The 20,031-nt window shown below is 44.0% G+C and overlaps 1 protein-coding gene across 4 annotated transcripts in view; it reads left to right on the forward strand.

The window, feature by feature from the left end:
• Positions 1-16,946, forward strand: part of AFAP1 (actin filament associated protein 1) — a 207,973-nt gene extending 191,027 nt beyond the window's left edge. For all 4 annotated transcript variants that reach the window (XM_068276817.1, XM_068276826.1, XM_068276845.1 and 1 more), the window contains one exon: positions 6,850-16,946. In XM_068276817.1, the coding sequence (XP_068132918.1) occupies positions 6,850-6,862 (13 nt within the window). In that variant the 3' untranslated portion in view covers positions 6,863-16,946. The remainder of the gene's footprint in view (positions 1-6,849) is intronic.
• Positions 16,947-20,031: the final 3,085 nt, after the last annotated feature.

Genomic DNA, 20,031 nt, shown 5'->3' on the forward strand with positions numbered 1-20,031 from the left:
ACAGACAGCGTCTAAGCTAGATCATATTGAGTAGTGCTCAATATGCAGTTATTTGCATGCAATAAGCAGGCAGGAAACATAGGTCTCGCCAGGTACAGCCTGGATGATACTGTAGGGTTGCAGCGGTGTACAAGCAAGTCAGATGACGGGCAATTCCCTCAGTGATCAGACAGCAGCTTACACAGAAAGCATAGGTGGCAGCAGTTGTTGCAGCTTATGTCTTTAGCCCATGCATCGGCTGGTGTTTTTGAGGTGATCCATACAAGCCCAGAGTAACTTGCAGATAGCGAGCAGGCTTCAAGTGGCTGCTGACACACCCAGTGACCACAGCTCATGGGTCTCCGACTGTCACATTAACCACTTGAGGACCGCAGGCTTTAACCCCCTTAAGGACCAGAGCCTTTTTTTTTTCCATTCAGACCACTGCAGATTTCACGGTTTATTGCTCGCTCACTGAGAGGCATGGTGAGTTCATAGAAGATTTTATTTTTTTTGTCACAAGTTAGCGGAAAATGACACTTTGTGACAAAAAAGAAAAAAAAAAGTTTCCATTTCTGCTAATTTGCGACAAAAAAAATGAAATCTGCCACAGACTCACTATGCTCCTCTCTTTGAATACCTTGAAGTTTCTACTTTCCAAAATGGGGTCATTTGTGGGGTGTGTTTACTGTCCTGGCATTTTGGGGGGTGCCTAATCGTAAGCACCCCTGTAAAGCCTAAAGGTGCTCATTGGACTTTGGGCTCCTCAGCGCAGTTAGGCTGCAAAAAAGTGCCACACATGTGGTATTGCCGTACTCAGGAGAAGTAGTATAATGTGTTTTGGGGTGTATTTTTACACATACCCATGCTGGGTGGGAGCAATATCTCTGTAAATGACAATTGTTTGATTTTTTTTTTTTACACACAATTGTCCATTCACAGAGATATTTCTCCCACTCAGCATGGGTATGTGTAAAAATACACCCCAAAACACATTATACTACTTCTCCTGAGTACGGCGATACCACATGTGTGGCACTTTTTTGCACCCTAACTGCACTAAGGGGCCCAAAGTCCAATGAGTACCTTTAGGATTTCACAGGTCATTTTTGTTTCAAGACTACTCCTCACGGTTTAGGGCCCCTAAAATGCCAGGGCAGTATAGGAACCCCACTAATGACCCCATTTTAGAAAGAAGACACCCCAAGGTATTCCATTAGGAGTATGGTGAGTTCATAGAAGATTTTATTTTTTGTCACAAGTTAGCGGAAATTGATTTTAATTGTTTTTTTTTTCATAAAGTGTAATTTTCCGCTAACTTGTGACAAAAAATAAAATCTTCTATGAACTCACCATACTCCTAACGGAATACCTTTGGGTGTCTTCTTTCTAGAATGGGGTCATTTGTGGGGTTCCTATACTGCCCTGGCATTTTAGGGGCCCTAAACCGTGAGGAGTAGTCTTGAAACCAAATGTCGCAAAATGACCTGTGAAATCCTAAAGGTACTCATTGGACTTTGGGCCCCTTAGCGCACTTAGGGTGTAAAAAAAGTGCCACACATGTGGTACCGCCGTACTCAGGAGAAGTGGTATAATGTGTTTTGGGGTGTATTTTTACACATACCCATGCTGGGTGGGAGAAATATCTCTGTAAATGACAATTGTTTGATTTTTTTACACACAATTGTCCATTTACAGAGAGATTTCTCCCACCCAGCATTATAATGTGTAAACATACACCCCAAAACACATTATACTACTTCTCCTGAGTACGGCGATACCACATGTGTGACACTTTTTTGCAGCCTAGGTGCGCTAAGGGGCCCAACGTCCTATTCACAGGTCATTTTGAGGCATTTGTTTTCTAGACTACTCCTCACAGTTTAAGGCCCCTAAAATGCCAGGGCAGTATAGGAACCCCACAAGTGACCCCATTTTAGAAAGAAGACACCCCAAGGTATTCCGTTAGGTGTATGGTGAGTTCATAGAAGATTTTATTTTTTGTCACAAGTTAGCGGAAAATTACACTTTATGAAAAAAAAACAATTAAAATCAATTTCCGCTAACTTGTGACAAAAAATAAAATCTTCTATGAACTCACCATACTCCTAATGGAATACCTTGGGGTGTTTTTCAATGCCTTAGCAAACAAGCACAGACAGCGTCTAAGCTAGATCATATTGAGTAGTGCTCAATATGCAGTTATTTGCATGCAATAAGCAGGCAGGAAACATAGGTCTCGCCAGGTACAGCCTGGATGATACTGTAGGGTTGCAGCGGTGTACAAGCAAGTCAGATGACAGGCAATTCCCTCAGTGATCAGACAGCAGCTTACACAGAAAGCATAGGTGGCAGCAGTTGTTGCAGCTTATGTCTTTAGCCCATGCATCGGCTGGTGTTTTTGAGGTGATCCATACAAGCCCAGAGTAACTTGCAGATAGCGAGCAGGCTTCAAGTGGCTGCTGACACACCCAGTGACCACAGCTCATGGGTCTCTGACTGTCACATTAACCACTTGAGGACCGCAGGCTTTAACCCCCTTAAGGACCAGAGCCTTTTTTTTTCATTCAGACCACTGCAGATTTCACGGTTTATTGCTCGCTCACTGAGAGGCATGGTGAGTTCATAGAAGATTTTATTTTTTTTGTCACAAGTTAGCGGAAAATGACACTTTGTGACAAAAAAGAAAAAAGTTTCCATTTCTGCTAATTTGCGACAAAAAAAATGAAATCTGCCACAGACTCACTATGCTCCTCTCTTTGAATACCTTGAAGTTTCTACTTTCCAAAATGGGGTCATTTGTGGGGTGTGTTTACTGTCCTGGCATTTTGGGGGGTGCCTAATCGTAAGCACCCCTGTAAAGCCTAAAGGTGCTCATTGGACTTTGGGCTCCTCAGCGCAGTTAGGCTGCAAAAAAGTGCCACACATGTGGTATTGCCGTACTCAGGAGAAGTAGTATAATGTGTTTTGGGGTGTATTTTTACACATACCCATGCTGGGTGGGAGCAATATCTCTGTAAATGACAATTGTTTGATTATTTTTTTTTTACACACAATTGTCCATTCACAGAGATATTTCTCCCACTCAGCATGGGTATGTGTAAAAATACACCCCAAAACACATTATACTACTTCTCCAGAGTACGGCGATACCACATGTGTGGCACTTTTTTGCACCCTAACTGCACTAAGGGGCCCAAAGTCCAATGAGTACCTTTAGGATTTCACAGGTCATTTTTGTTTCAAGACTACTCCTCACGGTTTAGGGCCCCTAAAATGCCAGGGCAGTATAGGAACCCCACTAATGACCCCATTTTAGAAAGAAGACACCTCAAGGTATTCCATTAGGAGTATGGTGAGTTCATAGAAGATTTTATTTTTTGTCACAAGTTAGCGGAAATTGATTTTAATTGTTTTTTTTTTCATAAAGTGTAATTTTCCGCTAACTTGTGACAAAAAATAAAATCTTCTATGAACTCACCATACTCCTAACGGAATACCTTTGGGTGTCTTCTTTCTAGAATGGGGTCATTTGTGGGGTTCCTATACTGCCCTGGCATTTTAGGGGCCCTAAACCGTGAGGAGTAGTCTTGAAACCAAATGTCGCAAAATGACCTGTGAAATCCTAAAGGTACTCATTGGACTTTGGGCCCCTTAGCGCACTTAGGGTGTAAAAAAAGTGCCACACATGTGGTACCGCCGTACTCAGGAGAAGTGGTATAATGTGTTTTGTGGTGTATTTTTACACATACCCATGCTGGGTGGGAGAAATATCTCTGTAAATGACAATTGTTTGATTTTTTTACACACAATTGTCCATTTACAGAGAGATTTCTCCCACCCAGCATTATAATGTGTAAACATACACCCCAAAACACATTATACTACTTCTCCTGAGTACGGCGATACCACATGTGTGACACTTTTTTGCAGCCTAGGTGCGCTAAGGGGCCCAACGTCCTATTCACAGGTCATTTTGAGGCATTTGTTTTCTAGACTACTCCTCACAGTTTAAGGCCCCTAAAATGCCAGGGCAGTTTAGGAACCCCACAAGTGACCCCATTTTAGAAAGAAGACACCCCAAGGTATTCCGTTAGGTGTATGGTGAGTTCATAGAAGATTTTATTTTCTGTCACAAGTTAGTGAAAAATGACACTTTGTGAAAAAAAAAAACAATAAAAATCAATTTCCGCTAACTTTTGACAAAAAATAAAATCTTCTATGAACTCGTCATACACCTAACAGAATACCTTGGGGTGTCTTTTTTCTAAAACGGGGTCACTTGTGGGGTTCCTATACCTCCCTGGCATTTTACAGGCCCAAAACCGTGAGTAGTCTGGAAACCAAATGTCTCAAAATGACTGTTCAGGGTTATAAGCATCTGCAAATTTTGATGACAGGTGGTCTATGAGGGGGCGAATTTTGTGGAACCGGTCATAAGCAGGGTGGCCTTTTAGATGACAGGTTGTATTGGGCCTGATCTGATGGATAGGAGTGCTAGGGGGGGTGACAGGAGGTGATTGATGGGTGTCTCAGGGGGTGGTTAGAGGGGGAAATAGATGCAATCAATGCACTGGGGAGGTGATCGGAAGGGGGTCTGAGGGGGATCTGAGGGTTTGGCCGAGTGATCAGGAGCCCACACGGGGCAAATTAGGGTCTGATCTGATGGGTAGGTGTGCTAGGGGGTGACAGGAGGTAATTGATGGGTGTCTCAAGGTGTGATTAGAGGGGGGAATAGATGCAAGCAATGCACTGGCGAGGTGATCAGGGCTGGGGTCTGAGGGCAATCTGAGCGTGTGGGCGGGTGATAGGGTGCCCGCAAGGGGGCAGATTAGGGTCTAATCTGATGGGTAACAGTGACAGGTGGTGATAGGGGGTGATTGATGGGTAATTAGTGGGTGTTTAGAGGAGAGAACAGATGTAAACACTGCACTTGGGAGGTGATCTGATGTCGGATCTGCGGGCAATCTATTGATGTGGGTGGGTGATGAGATTGCCCGCAAGGGGCAGGTTAGGGGCTGATTGATGGGTGGCAGTGACAGGGGGTGATTGATGGGTGGCAGTGACAGGGGGTGATTGATGGGTGATTGATAGGTGATTGACAGGTGATCAGTGGGTTATTACAGGGAAGAACAGATGTAAATAATGCACTGGCGAATTGATAAGGGGGGCGTCTGAGGGCAATCTGAGCGTGTGGGCGGGTGATTGGGTGCCCGCAAGGGGCAGATTAGGGTCTAATCTGATGGGTAACAGTGACAGGTGGTGATAGGGGGTGATTGATGGGTAATTAGTGGGTGTTTGGAGGAGAGAACAGATGTAAACACTGCACTTGGGAGGTGATCTGATGCCGGATCTGCGGGCGATCTATTGGTGTGGGTGGGTGATGAGATTGCCCGCAAGGGGCAGGTTAGGGGCTTATTGATGGGTGGCAGTGACAGGGGGTGATTGATGGGTGATTGACAGGTGATTGACAGGTGATCAGTGGGTTATTACAGGGGGATAGAGGTGTGGGGGGTGATCAGGAGGGAGCAGGGGGCAGTTTAGGGCATAAAAAAAAATAGCGTTTACAGATAGTGACAGGGAGTGATTGATGGGCGATTAGGGGGGTGATTAGGTGCAAACAGTGTTCTGGGGGTGGGCGGGGGGGGGGGGGGTCTGAAGGGTGCTGTGGGCGGTCAGGGGGGGTGTGTGGAAAAAAATGTGTGGTGCATACTCGCTACTGCTTACCTAACAAAGTGCTTTATACGCTTTAACCACCCTGGCGTTCTATTAAGATCGCCAGGGCGGCTGCATGAGGGTTTTTTGTAAATTAAAAAAAAACTATTTCATGCAGCCAACTGAAAGTTGGCTGCATGAAAGCCCACTAGATGGCGCTCCGGAGGCGTTCTTCTGATCGCCTCCGGCGGCTAAAATTAACACGGAAGGCCGCAATGAGCAGCCTTCCGTGTTTGGCTTCTCCTGTCGCCATGGCGACGAGCGGAGTGACGTCATGGACGTCAGCCGACGTCCTGACGTCAGCCGCCTCCGATCCAGCCCTTAGCGCTGGCCGGAACTATTTGTTCCGGCTGCGCAGGGCTCAGGCGGCTGGGGGGACCCTCTTTCGCCGCTGCTCGCGGCGAATCGCCGCAGAGCGGCGGCGATCGGGCAGCACACGCGGCTGGCAAAGTGCCGGCTGCGTGTGCTGCACTTTATTTCATCGAAATCGGCCCAGCAGGGCCTGAGCGGCAGCCATCGGCGGTGATGGACGAGCTGAGCTCGTCCATACCGCTAAGATGGTTAAATGCCGGATATCTGTATTCCTCCGCCCGCCGGAGCTGCTAATTGGCCGGCGGGCTGGAGGCTAAATCCCCGGCCATCGATCCCCGGCGGAGGATCGCGTCACGGATGACGCGATCGCTCCGCCTATGCCCATACAAGGACCGCCGCCTCTGCACATGAGCTGGTCCTTGCGGCATCCACTTTCCGACCGCCCCTGTGCAGTGGGCGGTCGTTAAGTGGTTAAGCATGTGCCCGCATACTTTCCATTATAGTACAGAGTACTGGTTCATTATAACAAAATTTCTATTATATCTAGGTTTACTATACCAGGCGTTACTCCCTTATACTTATAATGGGGCTTGACCGGGACCTGGACATTTCGTTTTCTAAACCCAAAGTTTTACTTTATCAGAGTGTACTATAACGTGATTATGCCTTATTTATACATTCACTTATCATCCTGATTGCTATTAGAATTTGCTTTGAATTTTGAAGTGAATTCTATTTTTTCTTCTTTTTTGAGAACACATTTTAGTTTTGTTTCTTTTTACTGTTTTATGTTTTTTTTTCTTTTTATGTGACCAGGTGTTATTTTTATTTTGTCGTTTACAGGAATGGGAGCTGAAGAATGGCACATAAAACAGGAAACCTCTCAGTGAATTTTGTGTTGCTAGCCTTAATCCAGCGTGGACCAAGAGACAGTACAACTCGGTGTTTCCAGTACGAGGGGACAATGTACTTTGCTTGTCTCTCACAGAGAAAGTCCTCTGACACACATCTCAAAGAAACTGTGAAAAATGTGTCTCCGTGGACCAATTACACTGCCACGTGCAGAGCGTATCATTCTGTTTGGGTTCCGATGGCCTTCCAACCAGCCCTCTTCTCCTGACATTGAAAGGGGTGACGGCCTTCAGGTGTCTTTACATGCACAGCCTTCCTGCCCATAGCAAGTCATAATCAGGGCTGAGTTTGCAAAAACACTGCTTACACAAAAGAGCTCTGTGTTCCCAACAAAGTCCTTTCCTCCATTTTCACCACGTTTGCTATTGGTCCATCTGGTATTGACCTACATTCTAGGTCACAGTGTGAGATTGGACTGTGAGTTCTTCATGCTTAGCCGCTACAACGGCCAGGATCAGAGGAAAGCCCCTCCAGCTTTGCTTGAGATCTATTCTGAGTGTGTTTACATCATCATGTGAAGAGCACAGAGGTTTCTTCAGCTCTCTTTCACGCAAGAATGTCCACTTAGGTGGTTTGACACTACAAATATGCATTGCACTATACATCCATTCAGATCCAGGCTGATTTAATAAAAACAAAGGCAAAAGTTTCACTGGAGCCTTCGAACACCTGCTGTAATGCCCACCTACACCAACACCCGACCAGTGTGAGCAACTCACTCACACCCAAATTCTCACCATAGACAAAAACAACCCCACCCCCTAATCCCTTCTCCAGACAATGTGCACTGCCACCCTGCCATTACCGCAGTGTACGTTGCTCTCTGCTCTCACTTTGTTCTGTGTCCATATAAGCTACAGACTTTCACATGGCTTATTCCCCTTTTCTTTTAATTGTTTTTCCCCAACATCATATCACCGCTGTGGTTCCTGATCTCACCCACCTGACTTTCCTCATCCTGTCAATCTGCACCAGAAAATTCCATCTTGTACAAAAAACACATTTAGCAGGAGAAAAAAAAAATCTAATCAGACCTTAAGTGTCAGAATTAGGAATTACTCATCAGCAATGCTGCCCGAAATTACAATAATGTAGTCATGTAGTCATATATTTTTCTGAAATTAACCTTTCAGTTGATTAATTCTCAATACTTCTGCTTAGCTGCGCACTGGCCCTTCTGAAAGTACATAGGCGCTTAGTACTTACTAAGGGCTCATACTGCTGAGAGTTTTTATGCAGGCCAGTGTAACATCCCCATTACACGGAGCAGTGCGGGACTGAAGATGACCAAAGTGTTGCACTGTGACACCTTGATTCACTGAGGGTGATGCCATGCCAGACAAGATCCAGCAGTTTTATCCCTACAACAAGCCAAAATATGCCCACGTTCTATGTACATAACGTGTCGCAGCAGCGGAGGATGGGGTCAGCGGTCCGACACTTTGATCTGAAGAGAGTGATGCTGTGCTGGATTTAATCCAGCAACATCGCCACCTAGCAGCAGCCATTTTATGACTAGATACGCTATTCTAGAAAGTGCCAATGTTGGGCATACTTCGACTTAGAAGTGGAAAGGTTTCAGTTATGTCAAACAGGTGATATTTTTTTCCAACAACTGCTATATTGTGATATTCCATCAAACCATAAATTAGATAAAATATGTCTTCCAAAAAACAATAACACATAGGCCATCCTGATCCATACGTATGATTGCGACCTCCGTGAGTTGGGCACATGTTGAACCGAATGACGGCTCACCCTGCTGCCACTCAAATTCCCTAACTAAAAAAGTTTTAGCAACTCATAGGGAGAAGTAATTTGGGGTCCAGCGATTGCTGGAACTCCGAATTACCCTTGCACGCGGTACGCACTATAGCACTACTGCTATGGCGGCGCCCAACTTTAGCGCCAATATAACCTGCTTTGCGTCCTGAGAGTTTTAGGAGGTAAGAGTAAATCATTCCTTTTAAAAACGTTAATTTTTTTACATTCAGACCTCTTGCAGCCACATCTTTAGGAAGCACTCTAACTTTGTTATCCAGGGGATAAATGGCACCACTCGCAACTTTACTCCTAAATTACCAATTAATCTCTGGTATGATGACAACCATGCTCCTGTGATTTGTCACATGCATGTTTAAAATTACATGCATTAATACACATGTAATACACACATCGCAAGCCATTTCATACCACAGCAGTGTGCATCCCGTCACTGATTTAAGCAGTTACTTATAAGATAACCACTCATGCTGGTCCCAGACTTGGGTGAATATTGGTCCACTAGTCGGATGTGGTGAATGTGGATCAAATTACCAGCTTGTAAGCACTCAGTGGCCTTTGTGATAAGTACTATTTTGCAAAAACAGTTGTTGTTACATTTTTGACTGTGACAAATTGCAACCTTGTTTTGAACATTGCCAGCAGAAGTATATGTATTGTGCATATCACATGTACAGAAGAACCATAAATACCACAAAAACTTATTTTCTTCACTACACCGTCACGTCAAATGTCTTTTGTCATGATCTGTCTCTCTCAAAGATGGCAAAACCTCAGTGACTGAATACATGTGATTACCGCTGAAACAACTCCAGTTTTACAATTGCACCTTCTAAACTCTACTGCACAACCTAAGAACTGAGTGGCAGTATAGAGAGGTTGAGGGAAACCTGATGTCACTGCCTGCGTCACCTATGGTTACCTGTGCAGACCCATTCCAGGTCTTATAGAACCAGTAAATGTTAACAAAAAAAAAAGTTACAAGTCTTATTATATCAAATAGTTACTTTTAATATTGTGTTGTTAGAGGGTATCAGTCACAAGTGTGAAAGGATTCTTCCTTAAAGGATACCCGAGGTGACATGTGACATGATGAGATAGACAGATGTATGTATAGTGCCTAGCACACAAATAACTAGGCTGTGTTCCTTTTTTTCTTTCTCTGCCTGAAAGAGTTAAATATCAGGTATGTAAGTGGCTGACTCAGTCCTGACGCAGACAGGAAGTGACTACAGTGTGACCCTCGCTGATAAGAAATTCAAACTATAAAACACTTTCCTAGCAGAAAATTTCTTCTAGGAGCAGGAAAGCGATAAAAAGGGTCAATAGTTCATACATTTTAGTTCTGGCATACTTCAATGAATGTGTCATTGAGCAAAAACAATAAAAGTAGATTTAAACATAAAATAAAAAATGTGGAATATCTTACAAAGTCATTTTTAGGAGAAGGAACATGGATACAATCGTTTATTTCATTAGTTTATTTTTGCCTCGGGTGTCCTTTAAATATTCAAAAACACTTGGGGTCTGGGGTGAAAACGAGTGCACAGAACAGTTGCCCTTGGTAACCAGTCTGAATCTGTCGTCAAACAGCTGAAACCTGATTGGTTAATTGATTGAGTTAGATTTTCCAGTTTTTACTTTTTCTTGATAAATCTGTCCTATAGTATGTGAAGGTTTAAGAGGCTGGCATTGCCTTTTATCTGTAGTCCTATTCCAAGGAATAATGTTACGTGACTATGATTAATGGCATCTGTACTAGTCCTTCATCAATTTGGCTTTGGCTTCTGTATGGCTCAGTTCACACTGGGAGCTGAGTTGCATTTCCTTTAAAAACGAACACAAAATAAGTAAAAAAGTTATTGCGCTGCATAGAGTGAAGCATTCAATAAAAAGTATGCTTCACTGCCACGTATACTGCAACGCATTGATTGCAGTGCGTTTGGATACCGTGGTCCGCTGATGCACTCTAAACATTGCCTAGACTTACAATTGCAGTGCGATGCTGTGTGTTAAAATGCCCCTTGTTACAATGCTCCACTGTGAACACAGCCTAAAGGTATGGTATAGTGTGTGATGTGAAAAGTCCTACATAAAGGTAAACGCAGCAGGCTGCTGTGCCAATTACAACGAAGATGTAAATTACTTGTACAAATGTGTATGTAAAATTTTCCTGAACTTGACAAAGGATTTGGCTTTTCCTGTCTACTGTTAGAATTGGCGATGGAAAAACTGACTGCAATGTCCCTCAGTTTGGTGCTAGCCAGAAAGCCAGCTGTGTCCGCTTACAATCATATCCTCCTCTCACAATTATTATTATAAAGCTGAACTCTCGTCAGCACAGCAGAAATGTATCCCTGCAGCAAATGATTCTATAGACATCTGCCAATCATTAAAGGACAACTGAAGTGAGAGGAATATGCCCTATTTATTTCCTTTTAAGCAATACCAGTTGCCTGGCAGTCCTGCTGATCTATTTGGCACAAGCATGCAGCTAATCTGTTCAGATCTGACAAAAATGTCAGAAACCCCTGATTTGCTTGTTCAGTGTCTATGGCTAAAAGTATTAGAGGCAGAGGATCAGCAGGACTGCCAGGCAACTGGTATTGCTTAAAAGGAAATAAATATGGCAGCCTCCATATACCTCTTGTTACAGTTGCCCTTTACCTCCAAGTACGTACCTTAAAGGATACATCCAAGCTTTAAAAAAAAATCCACTTACCTGGGGCCTCCTCCAGCCGTCCTGTGCCCTCGCCGCAGCTCCGCCGCGCAGTGTGGTTACTGCCACTGACACGAGGGGTCAGCAGTGTTTGGAAAGGCTATTCTTTGTGCTTTTGTATAAACTGACTAGTTTTTGTACTGCGAGTGCGGTGGGTATGGTTAATCTAAGTTTTGCTGAAATGTTGTTTTATTGACTGTAGTAAACTTTTCAGCGACACATAGGTATTTCCCGCTTCAGGAATTTTTTGACTGCCGCCCACTGAATGCTATTTAATTTTAACCACTTAGTTTATGAGATTCTTACGGTTTGGCTGTGGAATGGGTATTACATTGCACAGATTCCCCCACTGATCCTATTAAGTTTAGTATGACCGATAAAGGGGTCTGCTCCTCAGTAGACTGAGCCATTATTTATAATGTTGGGATCTTATGTAAACGTTACAGATTTGAAGTTGGGTCAGTGACTATGGTTTCATATAAATACAATATATATATATTGCTTGTGAGCAGCAGGTGCCATATTAAATGGAGGTATTGTGATTTTTGCATTGGCTTTTATCCTACAAAAAAGTGAAGGACCCTCAACCCTGCACATCATTTTGGATCCTGTTGCCCAATGACATCCATAGACCAAGCAAACTGCACTTGATCTGATGTTTTCTGGCCCAGTGGTCTCCCCAGTGGACCTTTGTGTTTGTCGGTGGTCCCATAACAAAACTATGCAGCATGTATATATCTCCATGCTGCAGATTCCTGCTAGATCACCCATGGAAGTGGATATCTTGCTTTACAGTGACACGGAGTCTAGGATGACCAGTATAATTCCACACTACACCGTTGTCGTCTTTCCAAGCTCACATCAGATGTGCCCCCTTGCTGGTCACACTGTCATTTCTGAGGAGCATTCCCAAACTACTTATCAGTACTGCAACCAAAAATGTGCTTCATGGAGAGCCTCTTTAGATCAAGTCTTTGGGCTGTATTAAGTCCCCAAGTAAGGAGGCGAAACATTTCTGAGATCATTCTAAGGAACTTTGTTACAAAAACTTTATTTATTTGTAAATGTCAACTAATATTGTTTAAGGCTTTTATTTATATCTGTAAATAATCGTGAGAAACATTAAAATGGGTCCTTTTGCTCTAGAAATAAGAATAACTTGTGGGCATCTTTCTGTCATTGTCCTCCATCAAGGCAATCGTTATAATGATAAATTTGGCGGGAAGAGAACAAATCTTAATGGGACGTGTGAGAGGAACATACGGCTGAATGCTCAGTGCAGACATTTAAATTGTGATTAATGGAAGAATGCAAAGGGGCGCCCATCTAGATAATTGGCCGACCTTCATCCCTTAGTGTCAGTGTGTTCTAAGATTTCTAATGGAAGAGCGCAATAAAGCCGGATCTGGTACCATCCTGGCCTTCTTGACTGTGATACAGATCCTCTGACTATAATGCTTTTTAGGGTTGGTTCACACAGGCATCTTAGGGCTGTATTTGATGCTACAAGTAGGGTACAAGACAACAGGATCTACTGCGGAATATATGCACACCACGGGAAAAGCCAGTACCGCTTAACCACTTTAGTATCAAACGACTCCGGCCCCTTAAGGGCCAGAGCCGTCCTCTTCCTATTTTATGCTGTGATTGGCTCACAACAATCACTGAATCTGGAGCCAATGATATCGGCTCCTGACTGATATGCAGTGTGACTGTAGAGCGAGTGGGTGCAGGACGGCGGCAAGAGCAACGAGACTGCACAGGGGATGAGTGAAATCTATGCCCTGGCAGGAATAACAAGACATAAACAGGGCGTAGATTTCCTGTTGGGAAATGCAGCGCCAAAGCTATAAACCAGCCCTTATACAGCCCTCACCTGGAGTAAGTATGCAGGTTGGGCCTTATTGGTGACCTGCATATTTGTTCTAGAGGAGTGCCTTGAAAAGCATTACAGGTAAACAGTAGTTATTCAAAGCCTCTCTTGCCCTCTCTATCGACCTAGTTTGCTAAGAGGACAAGTCCTTTCCCAGTTTCATTTCCACATATCCTAATTATTAAAGTTAAGTTAAACTTTGGTAATCCCTTTCCAGTCCCTACCCTCCCAACCATGTTCATAAGGAAGATTTGAAGAGAGTTCCTGCACTCATTCAGCGTTGGGGTGGAAAAAAAAACCAACAAGTCGTCCGACTTTGTGCATGTAGGAAGAGGAAACGGCTGTACTGGCTGTACTGAAATTTTACATAACCCCTTAAATTAAAAAAAGTAATTTCAGCAGATGATCACTTCCATGTCCTAAAATCTTAATTCTAGCCATGCTTTCGTTGCTGTTAGAAGGACCTGTGTACAACTCTCTGTGGACTAATACAACTGGTAGTGACTTAGATGTATGCCTATAGATTTAGCAAGACCTAGAGAAGGATCAACCTAGCAAGCTCAGGGTTCTCCTCAGAAATTGTTTCCAGCTGGGTGGCATGAAAAAGTTGCTGGGTGGGGCGAGATGAGAGTGCAGGGCCAGCCCTTTTCTGCTCAACCCTGCTTATAGCAGAGGAGAAGGTGAGCTAATGACAGCTGGGTGCTCTCCAAAACTAGCCTGGTGGATCACCCGGCTAAAAGAGCCTGGAGAGAACACCGATTCTACTGGGTGGGGTGAGACTGTACTCTTATGGAATATGGATCTTACAGTAGAGAACAGCGAGAGGAAGTACACAGGCCTCATAGCTGATAATGAGAGGGAGATCGTGCTGGTCATTACATAAATGCTGTCACTGTGAGATTAAACAAAACCTAATTACTGTGATAATGAAACAGCATATATCTATATATTGGTTTATGTTTTGTTTTTTAAATTAGAGGACCAAGACGTTTATCTGGATTCTGTTGGGTTTTGTACATATAATTTTGAGCATCTGTTATTTATTTGCTGGGTACAGCATCTGCACAATGCTTACAACTAAACCTAGTGTTTTACTCTCATTGAGTTATTCTAAAGCCATATTACCTAGTTAGATTAGTTTGCCCTAGAAACCCAGAAACTCCGGTTTATAAACTTGCTGCCAGGGATTGGAAGTTAGTGGACGTGGTTTGTAGTTGAAGCCTCAGGACTGCTGCAGAGAGCGGTTTCCAGCTTCACTTCCTGCAGTCTGAGACCTCATTTATCACCGGTGACTTGGGAGCGCCTCTCTCTAGAGCAGTCCTAGGATGTGGGCCAGAAAAATTGAGGTCTTCTACAGGTTTTCATCACGTTACAAATTTTGACTTCCACTGTAACCAACCGGATTTTATTCTCCGACACTGACAGATGACATAACGGAGTTCTGGGATTGGTGGGACTGGTGCACCACATGACCAGCTCTGTGTGGCTTGTGTAATCAGATGATGTTCTAACTTGTTCCAAAGTTTGCTTTTTTGTGAATGTGTTTAGAAGATTTTTTTTTCTACTGGATTTTCTTTACTAAAGGTACTTTTTGTATGACTTATTGATTTTTGTAAATGTTTTTGTTTATAAAACATGTTAAAAAAAAAAAAAAGGCAGTGCGATTTCTGTATGTACATATTCACCACGTTTTGTGTGTATACTTAACATTCTTCACCCAGTGCCACTGTGATAGGATGCCCTTATGCCACAGTGGGTAGAGAGCCATTCTGGCCTTTCGTGTTAGTGTCTGAATTGGCCCATATGAAAAATATCCTCTTCCATGTTTATCATGGTGCCTGTGAGCGGTCTTTATGGTGCAACACAGACAATCCTCTTTATTTCACAAGGCCTTGGTAACCAGGTCCGGTGTGACACACTTGTTTACAGAAAGGGAGACATACCACCCATACAGTATTTATTGTATAGAACTCTGAGAGAAATCAGATTGCAGTTTTTTTGTCTAAATAATCTTTGCAACCTAATTGGAAGCCAGCTTTTATATAGGGTTTTGTTTTTTGGTCACCTACCATATTTTACCATAAAGTGGCAACCAAAAATGTCATGGAAATTTAGTATAGACAGAGTCCAAGCCTGAGAACGACTTAGCTGACAGCCACCAAACTACCCACTTAATCTACATGTTTAAACCTGAGGCATGTTTAGAATGTCCTACAGCCATCTCCATATTCAGCATTTGTAGAAAGGTCAGCAGTGCCACACCCCATGGTTTTCTTATGACAGGTTGATTTTCATTGTTGGGCTGTTCTCCAGTGAAGTATACAGTCCTACAAGATGGCTGCCAGTCGAGTATTGCCAGCATAAGCTTTATAGCACGCAGGGTTTTGCTCTACGTTCCACTGCCAGGAAAATATTTTGGCCAGGCCGGTAAAATACTGTTTAGATGCTGATCCAACATACAGCACATGCTTACAGATCTTTACGTAGTCAATCAGCAAGGGAGGTAGGCAGGACTAACAGGCACTGCAGACAGCTTCCTTGCAGGATATAAATGTCTGTGAAGTACTCAACTTCCTCCATGTTGGTCTTCCTGCTAATGGTGTGGTACAGTACAAAATATCAGGTTGTTATTATTTAGTGTTTATATAGCGATGACATCTTCCACAGCGCTGTACAGAGAATATTGTCTTGTCACTAACTGCCCCACGAGGGCACTCGCAATCTAGTCCCTACCGTAGTCATATGTCCGTCGTAGTCTACGGCCAATTTTAGAGGGAAGCAAATTAACTTATCTGTATTTTTTGGGCATGTGGGAGGAAACCAGTGTGCCCAGAGGAAACCCACACAGACCCGGGGAGAACATGCAAACTCCTTACAAATGTTGACCTTGCTGGGATTCGAACTGGGGATCCAGTGCTGCAAGGCAAGAGTGCTGCCCTATCAGGTGTTATTTCTTTATTGTGTCATGTGCAAAGCCCTGCCCCTTCCTGGTAAGCCCCACCTCTTTTATGGTGATCTGGCAATGGATGTGAAATACTTTATTTCTAAAATACATGTGAATTACAGCCTTGATAAAAACAAAATGAGTTTCCAAACTTTCCATGACAAAGTGGCACATTGTGTTCTTTTCTTGAGCATTCCTTTGTTGTAAATACAACCTACATTTGTAATATGCGGTGTCTGACATGAATGTAATATATAGTTTTTGTTTTGGTTTTTTTATATTTGTTAAAAATATATTTTAGGAGAATAAGTCAGTTTTTTTAAATCTCATGATGCAAAGTGCCACAATGTTCAGTCACCTGCAGCAAGCAATCAGAAACCGCTTTTTATCAAACTTGAAGCAGTAATTTGCTAAAAAGCTGATTTCTGATTGGTTGTCTTCGGTAGACCATTTTCTTTTGTGTCATGTTGTTAAAAAACTCTCAGAAAGATGCTGAGTATCCTGGTCAAACTTTAACATAATATATGTAAATATATCCATTTTATGGGACATATTTAATTTTTTGAGATGCATATTTTATTTAAATGAGACACGTCTGCTTGTTATCAAAGTGGATTCAATGGATTATTGGATTTTAGACTATTCCTTAATTATTTCTGTACACTGTATTACTATGGACTTGCACTTAGTTTGAGTGCTTACCCAGTTATGTGCACTATTAATAAAGTTAATTTACAGAACTTTTGAGTATGTGTGAAGTTACAGCTTTGTGGTGGTACTTTTTATCTTGAAAAGTTCTATTACACGTAATTACTCTTTCTCTCAACGTTTATTAAAGTAAACCTTAAAGTGAACCTGAGATTAGGGGGCATAAAAGTTTTTTACATACGTGGGGCTTCCTCCAGCTCCCTCCGCACAGATCACTCCCACGCCGGCATCTAACGCCTCCTTAACCACTTGAGGACCACAGTGATAAACCCCCCTAAAGACCAGGCTAATTTTAGCTAAAATGGCCACTGCAGCCTTAAGGCCAAGCTGCACGGCCGCACTGCACACGAGTGATTTCCTTCCCCCTCCCCCCTTTTCCCCCACCAACAGAGCTCTCTGTTGGTGGGGTCTGATCACCCGCCAGGTGTTTGTTTGTTTTTTTTATAAATATGTGTATGTCATTTTTTCAACAAAAATTTTCTCTTTTTATTTTCTTCCTTATTCCTCTCCCTCCTTGCAGCCAGCCAACCATGCGATCGGCTGTCATAGGCTTCTGCCTATGAGAGCCGATCGCTCTCTTGTCCCCCAGGGGGACAGCCGTGTCACAGTACAGTACAACGCTGCTGCTGATCACTGCGACTGTACTATGTACCGTCTAACAGTCTCCCGAGCGGCAATCGAATCGCCGCTTGGAGACTGAAGAGGGGCGGAGCTCCGCCCCCCCCAAGCAGGAGATGCGCGCGCATTGTGTGCGCGATCACCTGCAAATTAGAGCCCCAGGACTTGGCGTTAGGCGGTCCTGGGGCTGCCGCCGTGTCCACGCCCATTGGCGTGGGGGTGGACTTTAGGTAGTTAAATTCTCCTGTAGCAGCCCTATACTGCGCATGCACGGCCCGCTCCCATTGCCAGGAGCATTCTGATGAGCCGAACGCTCCCAGTCACAAGAGCGTGCTTGGCCGTACTGTGCGGACTGGCCGCAGAGTTCGGGGCTGCTACCAAAGAATCTAGGAGGCTTTGGACCGCAGCATGGGAGTGATCTGCATGGGGGGGGGTTCAGGTACACTTCAAAGAGACACTGAAGCGAAAAAAATGATATGATTTGTATGTGCAATACAGCTAAGAAATAAAAGGTTAGGAGCAGAGACATAAGTCTAATATTGTTTCCAGTACAGGAAGAGTTAAGAAACTCCAGTTGTTATCTATGCAAAAAAAAAAGCCATCGAGCTCCTCAACTTTCAAAGTCGCAGAGAGCTCTGTCTTCTGAAGCTTGTTATCTCAACTGCCAATCACTGTAATTTTCTTTTTCTCTCCAGAGGACAGGTCAAAAGTTCACTAGCCTGCTCTGTAAAAGCATTTTGAATGCTGAGTAACGTGTAAACTGCAAATATTAGAGAATGATGCAATGTTATAAAAAACACTATATAACTGAAAATAAAAATGAGAATATTTGCTACTAATGCTCTAGTAATTATCCGTACTACACAACCAATTCATGATATCATAATTTTTTTCCGCTTCAATGTCTCTAAGTATAAAAAATAATTGACCATCTACTTACCTGAGGCTTCTTCCAGCCCCCTGAAGTCCTACTACTCCCTCGCCATGACTGTGTGCTCAGCTGTTCCTCCGCTGCCCAGTGCGTAATCCAGTCACATTGCGCGTTGCTACCCATGAGTGTCCTCTATTGCGCTCCTTCGGCTTGGAGCGTTCTGTGCATGCACGGTAGCAATGATTGCTTTCTGCGCAAGCGTGTTGGAGGAGGCATGCGGTGCCGCACATCCAGGGATGGAGGGGGACACTGGAGGAAAGACGGAGTGTAGTGTGACGGCAAGGGACCAGGAAGACTTAAGGGGGAAGAAGTCCCAGGTAAGTAAATGGGCATTTTTTTTTCCAATTTAGGTTTCCTTTAAAGCAGGTATGTCAAACCGGTCCTACGAGGGTCGAGGTCCTCACACATTTTTGATACAGCTCAAATGAATTGAGGGGTCTGAATCAGGAAAGGTGTGGTCCATCAGGTAGAACACATTCCTCTCTTTCTCAGTCCATCCTAAACACTGGCAAAGATCTGGCCCTCCTGGCCCGGAGTTCGACACGTGCTTTAAAGCAAACCTGATTTTCAAAAACTCACAAATAAAAGGCACTACATTATTCAGCAGATTGGAAAAAAAAATCTTTCTTTTCAGTAATGATTGCTGCCACCTCGGGGGTACTTCCTGGTCATTGTTCTGTGCACATATTATGTGCACATTCCCTGCGCACCATGCACAAGAGAATCTGATTTCTGAGCATGCTTGGTTTGTCCTCGTGTGCACTTAGAAGTATCAGTCAGCCAGCAAGGCACATAGGACATAGTATACTGTCCAGAACATGACTGCAGCTGGCTCAATTGCTGTTGCGATTAGTGTTGGGCGAACAGTGTTCGCCACTGTTCGGGTTCTGCAGAACATCACCCTGTTCGGGTGATGTTCGAGTTCGGCTGAACACCTGATGGTGTTCGGCCAAACCGTTCGGCCACATGGCCGAACTAAGAGCGCATGGCCGAACGTTCCCCGAACGTTCGGCTAGCGCTGTGATTGGCCGAACGGGTCACGTGGTTCGGACCCGAACGCGCTCTGATTGGCCGAACTGTCACGTGGTTCGGGTAAATAAATACCCGAACCACGTCATATCTCCGCCATTTGTCTGTGGGTTTAGCTTTGGGTAGGCAGGCAGGCAGGGTAGTTCGCGCTCCAGCCACGCTAGCCAGGGTCCCCCCAGTCATTGTGTGTCGCTGCTGGGAACAGTAGTACACCGCTCGCTCAGCCACACTATATAGCATTGTGTTTACTGCCACTCTGTGTACCTCGCTCAGCCACACTATATAGCATTGTGTTTACTGCCACTCTGTGTCTGCTGGGAACAGTAGTACACTGCTCGCTCAGCCACACTATATAGCATTGTGTTTACTGCCACTCTGTGTACCTCGCTCAGCCACACTATATAACATTGTGTTTACTGCCACTCTGTGTCTGCTGGGAACAGTAGTACACCGCTCGCTCAGCCACACTATATAGCATTGTGTTTACTGCCACTCTGTGTACAACGCTC

This window comes from Hyperolius riggenbachi, chromosome 1 (assembly GCF_040937935.1).
Source record: "Hyperolius riggenbachi isolate aHypRig1 chromosome 1, aHypRig1.pri, whole genome shotgun sequence".
Lineage (NCBI taxonomy): Eukaryota > Metazoa > Chordata > Amphibia > Anura > Hyperoliidae > Hyperolius > Hyperolius riggenbachi.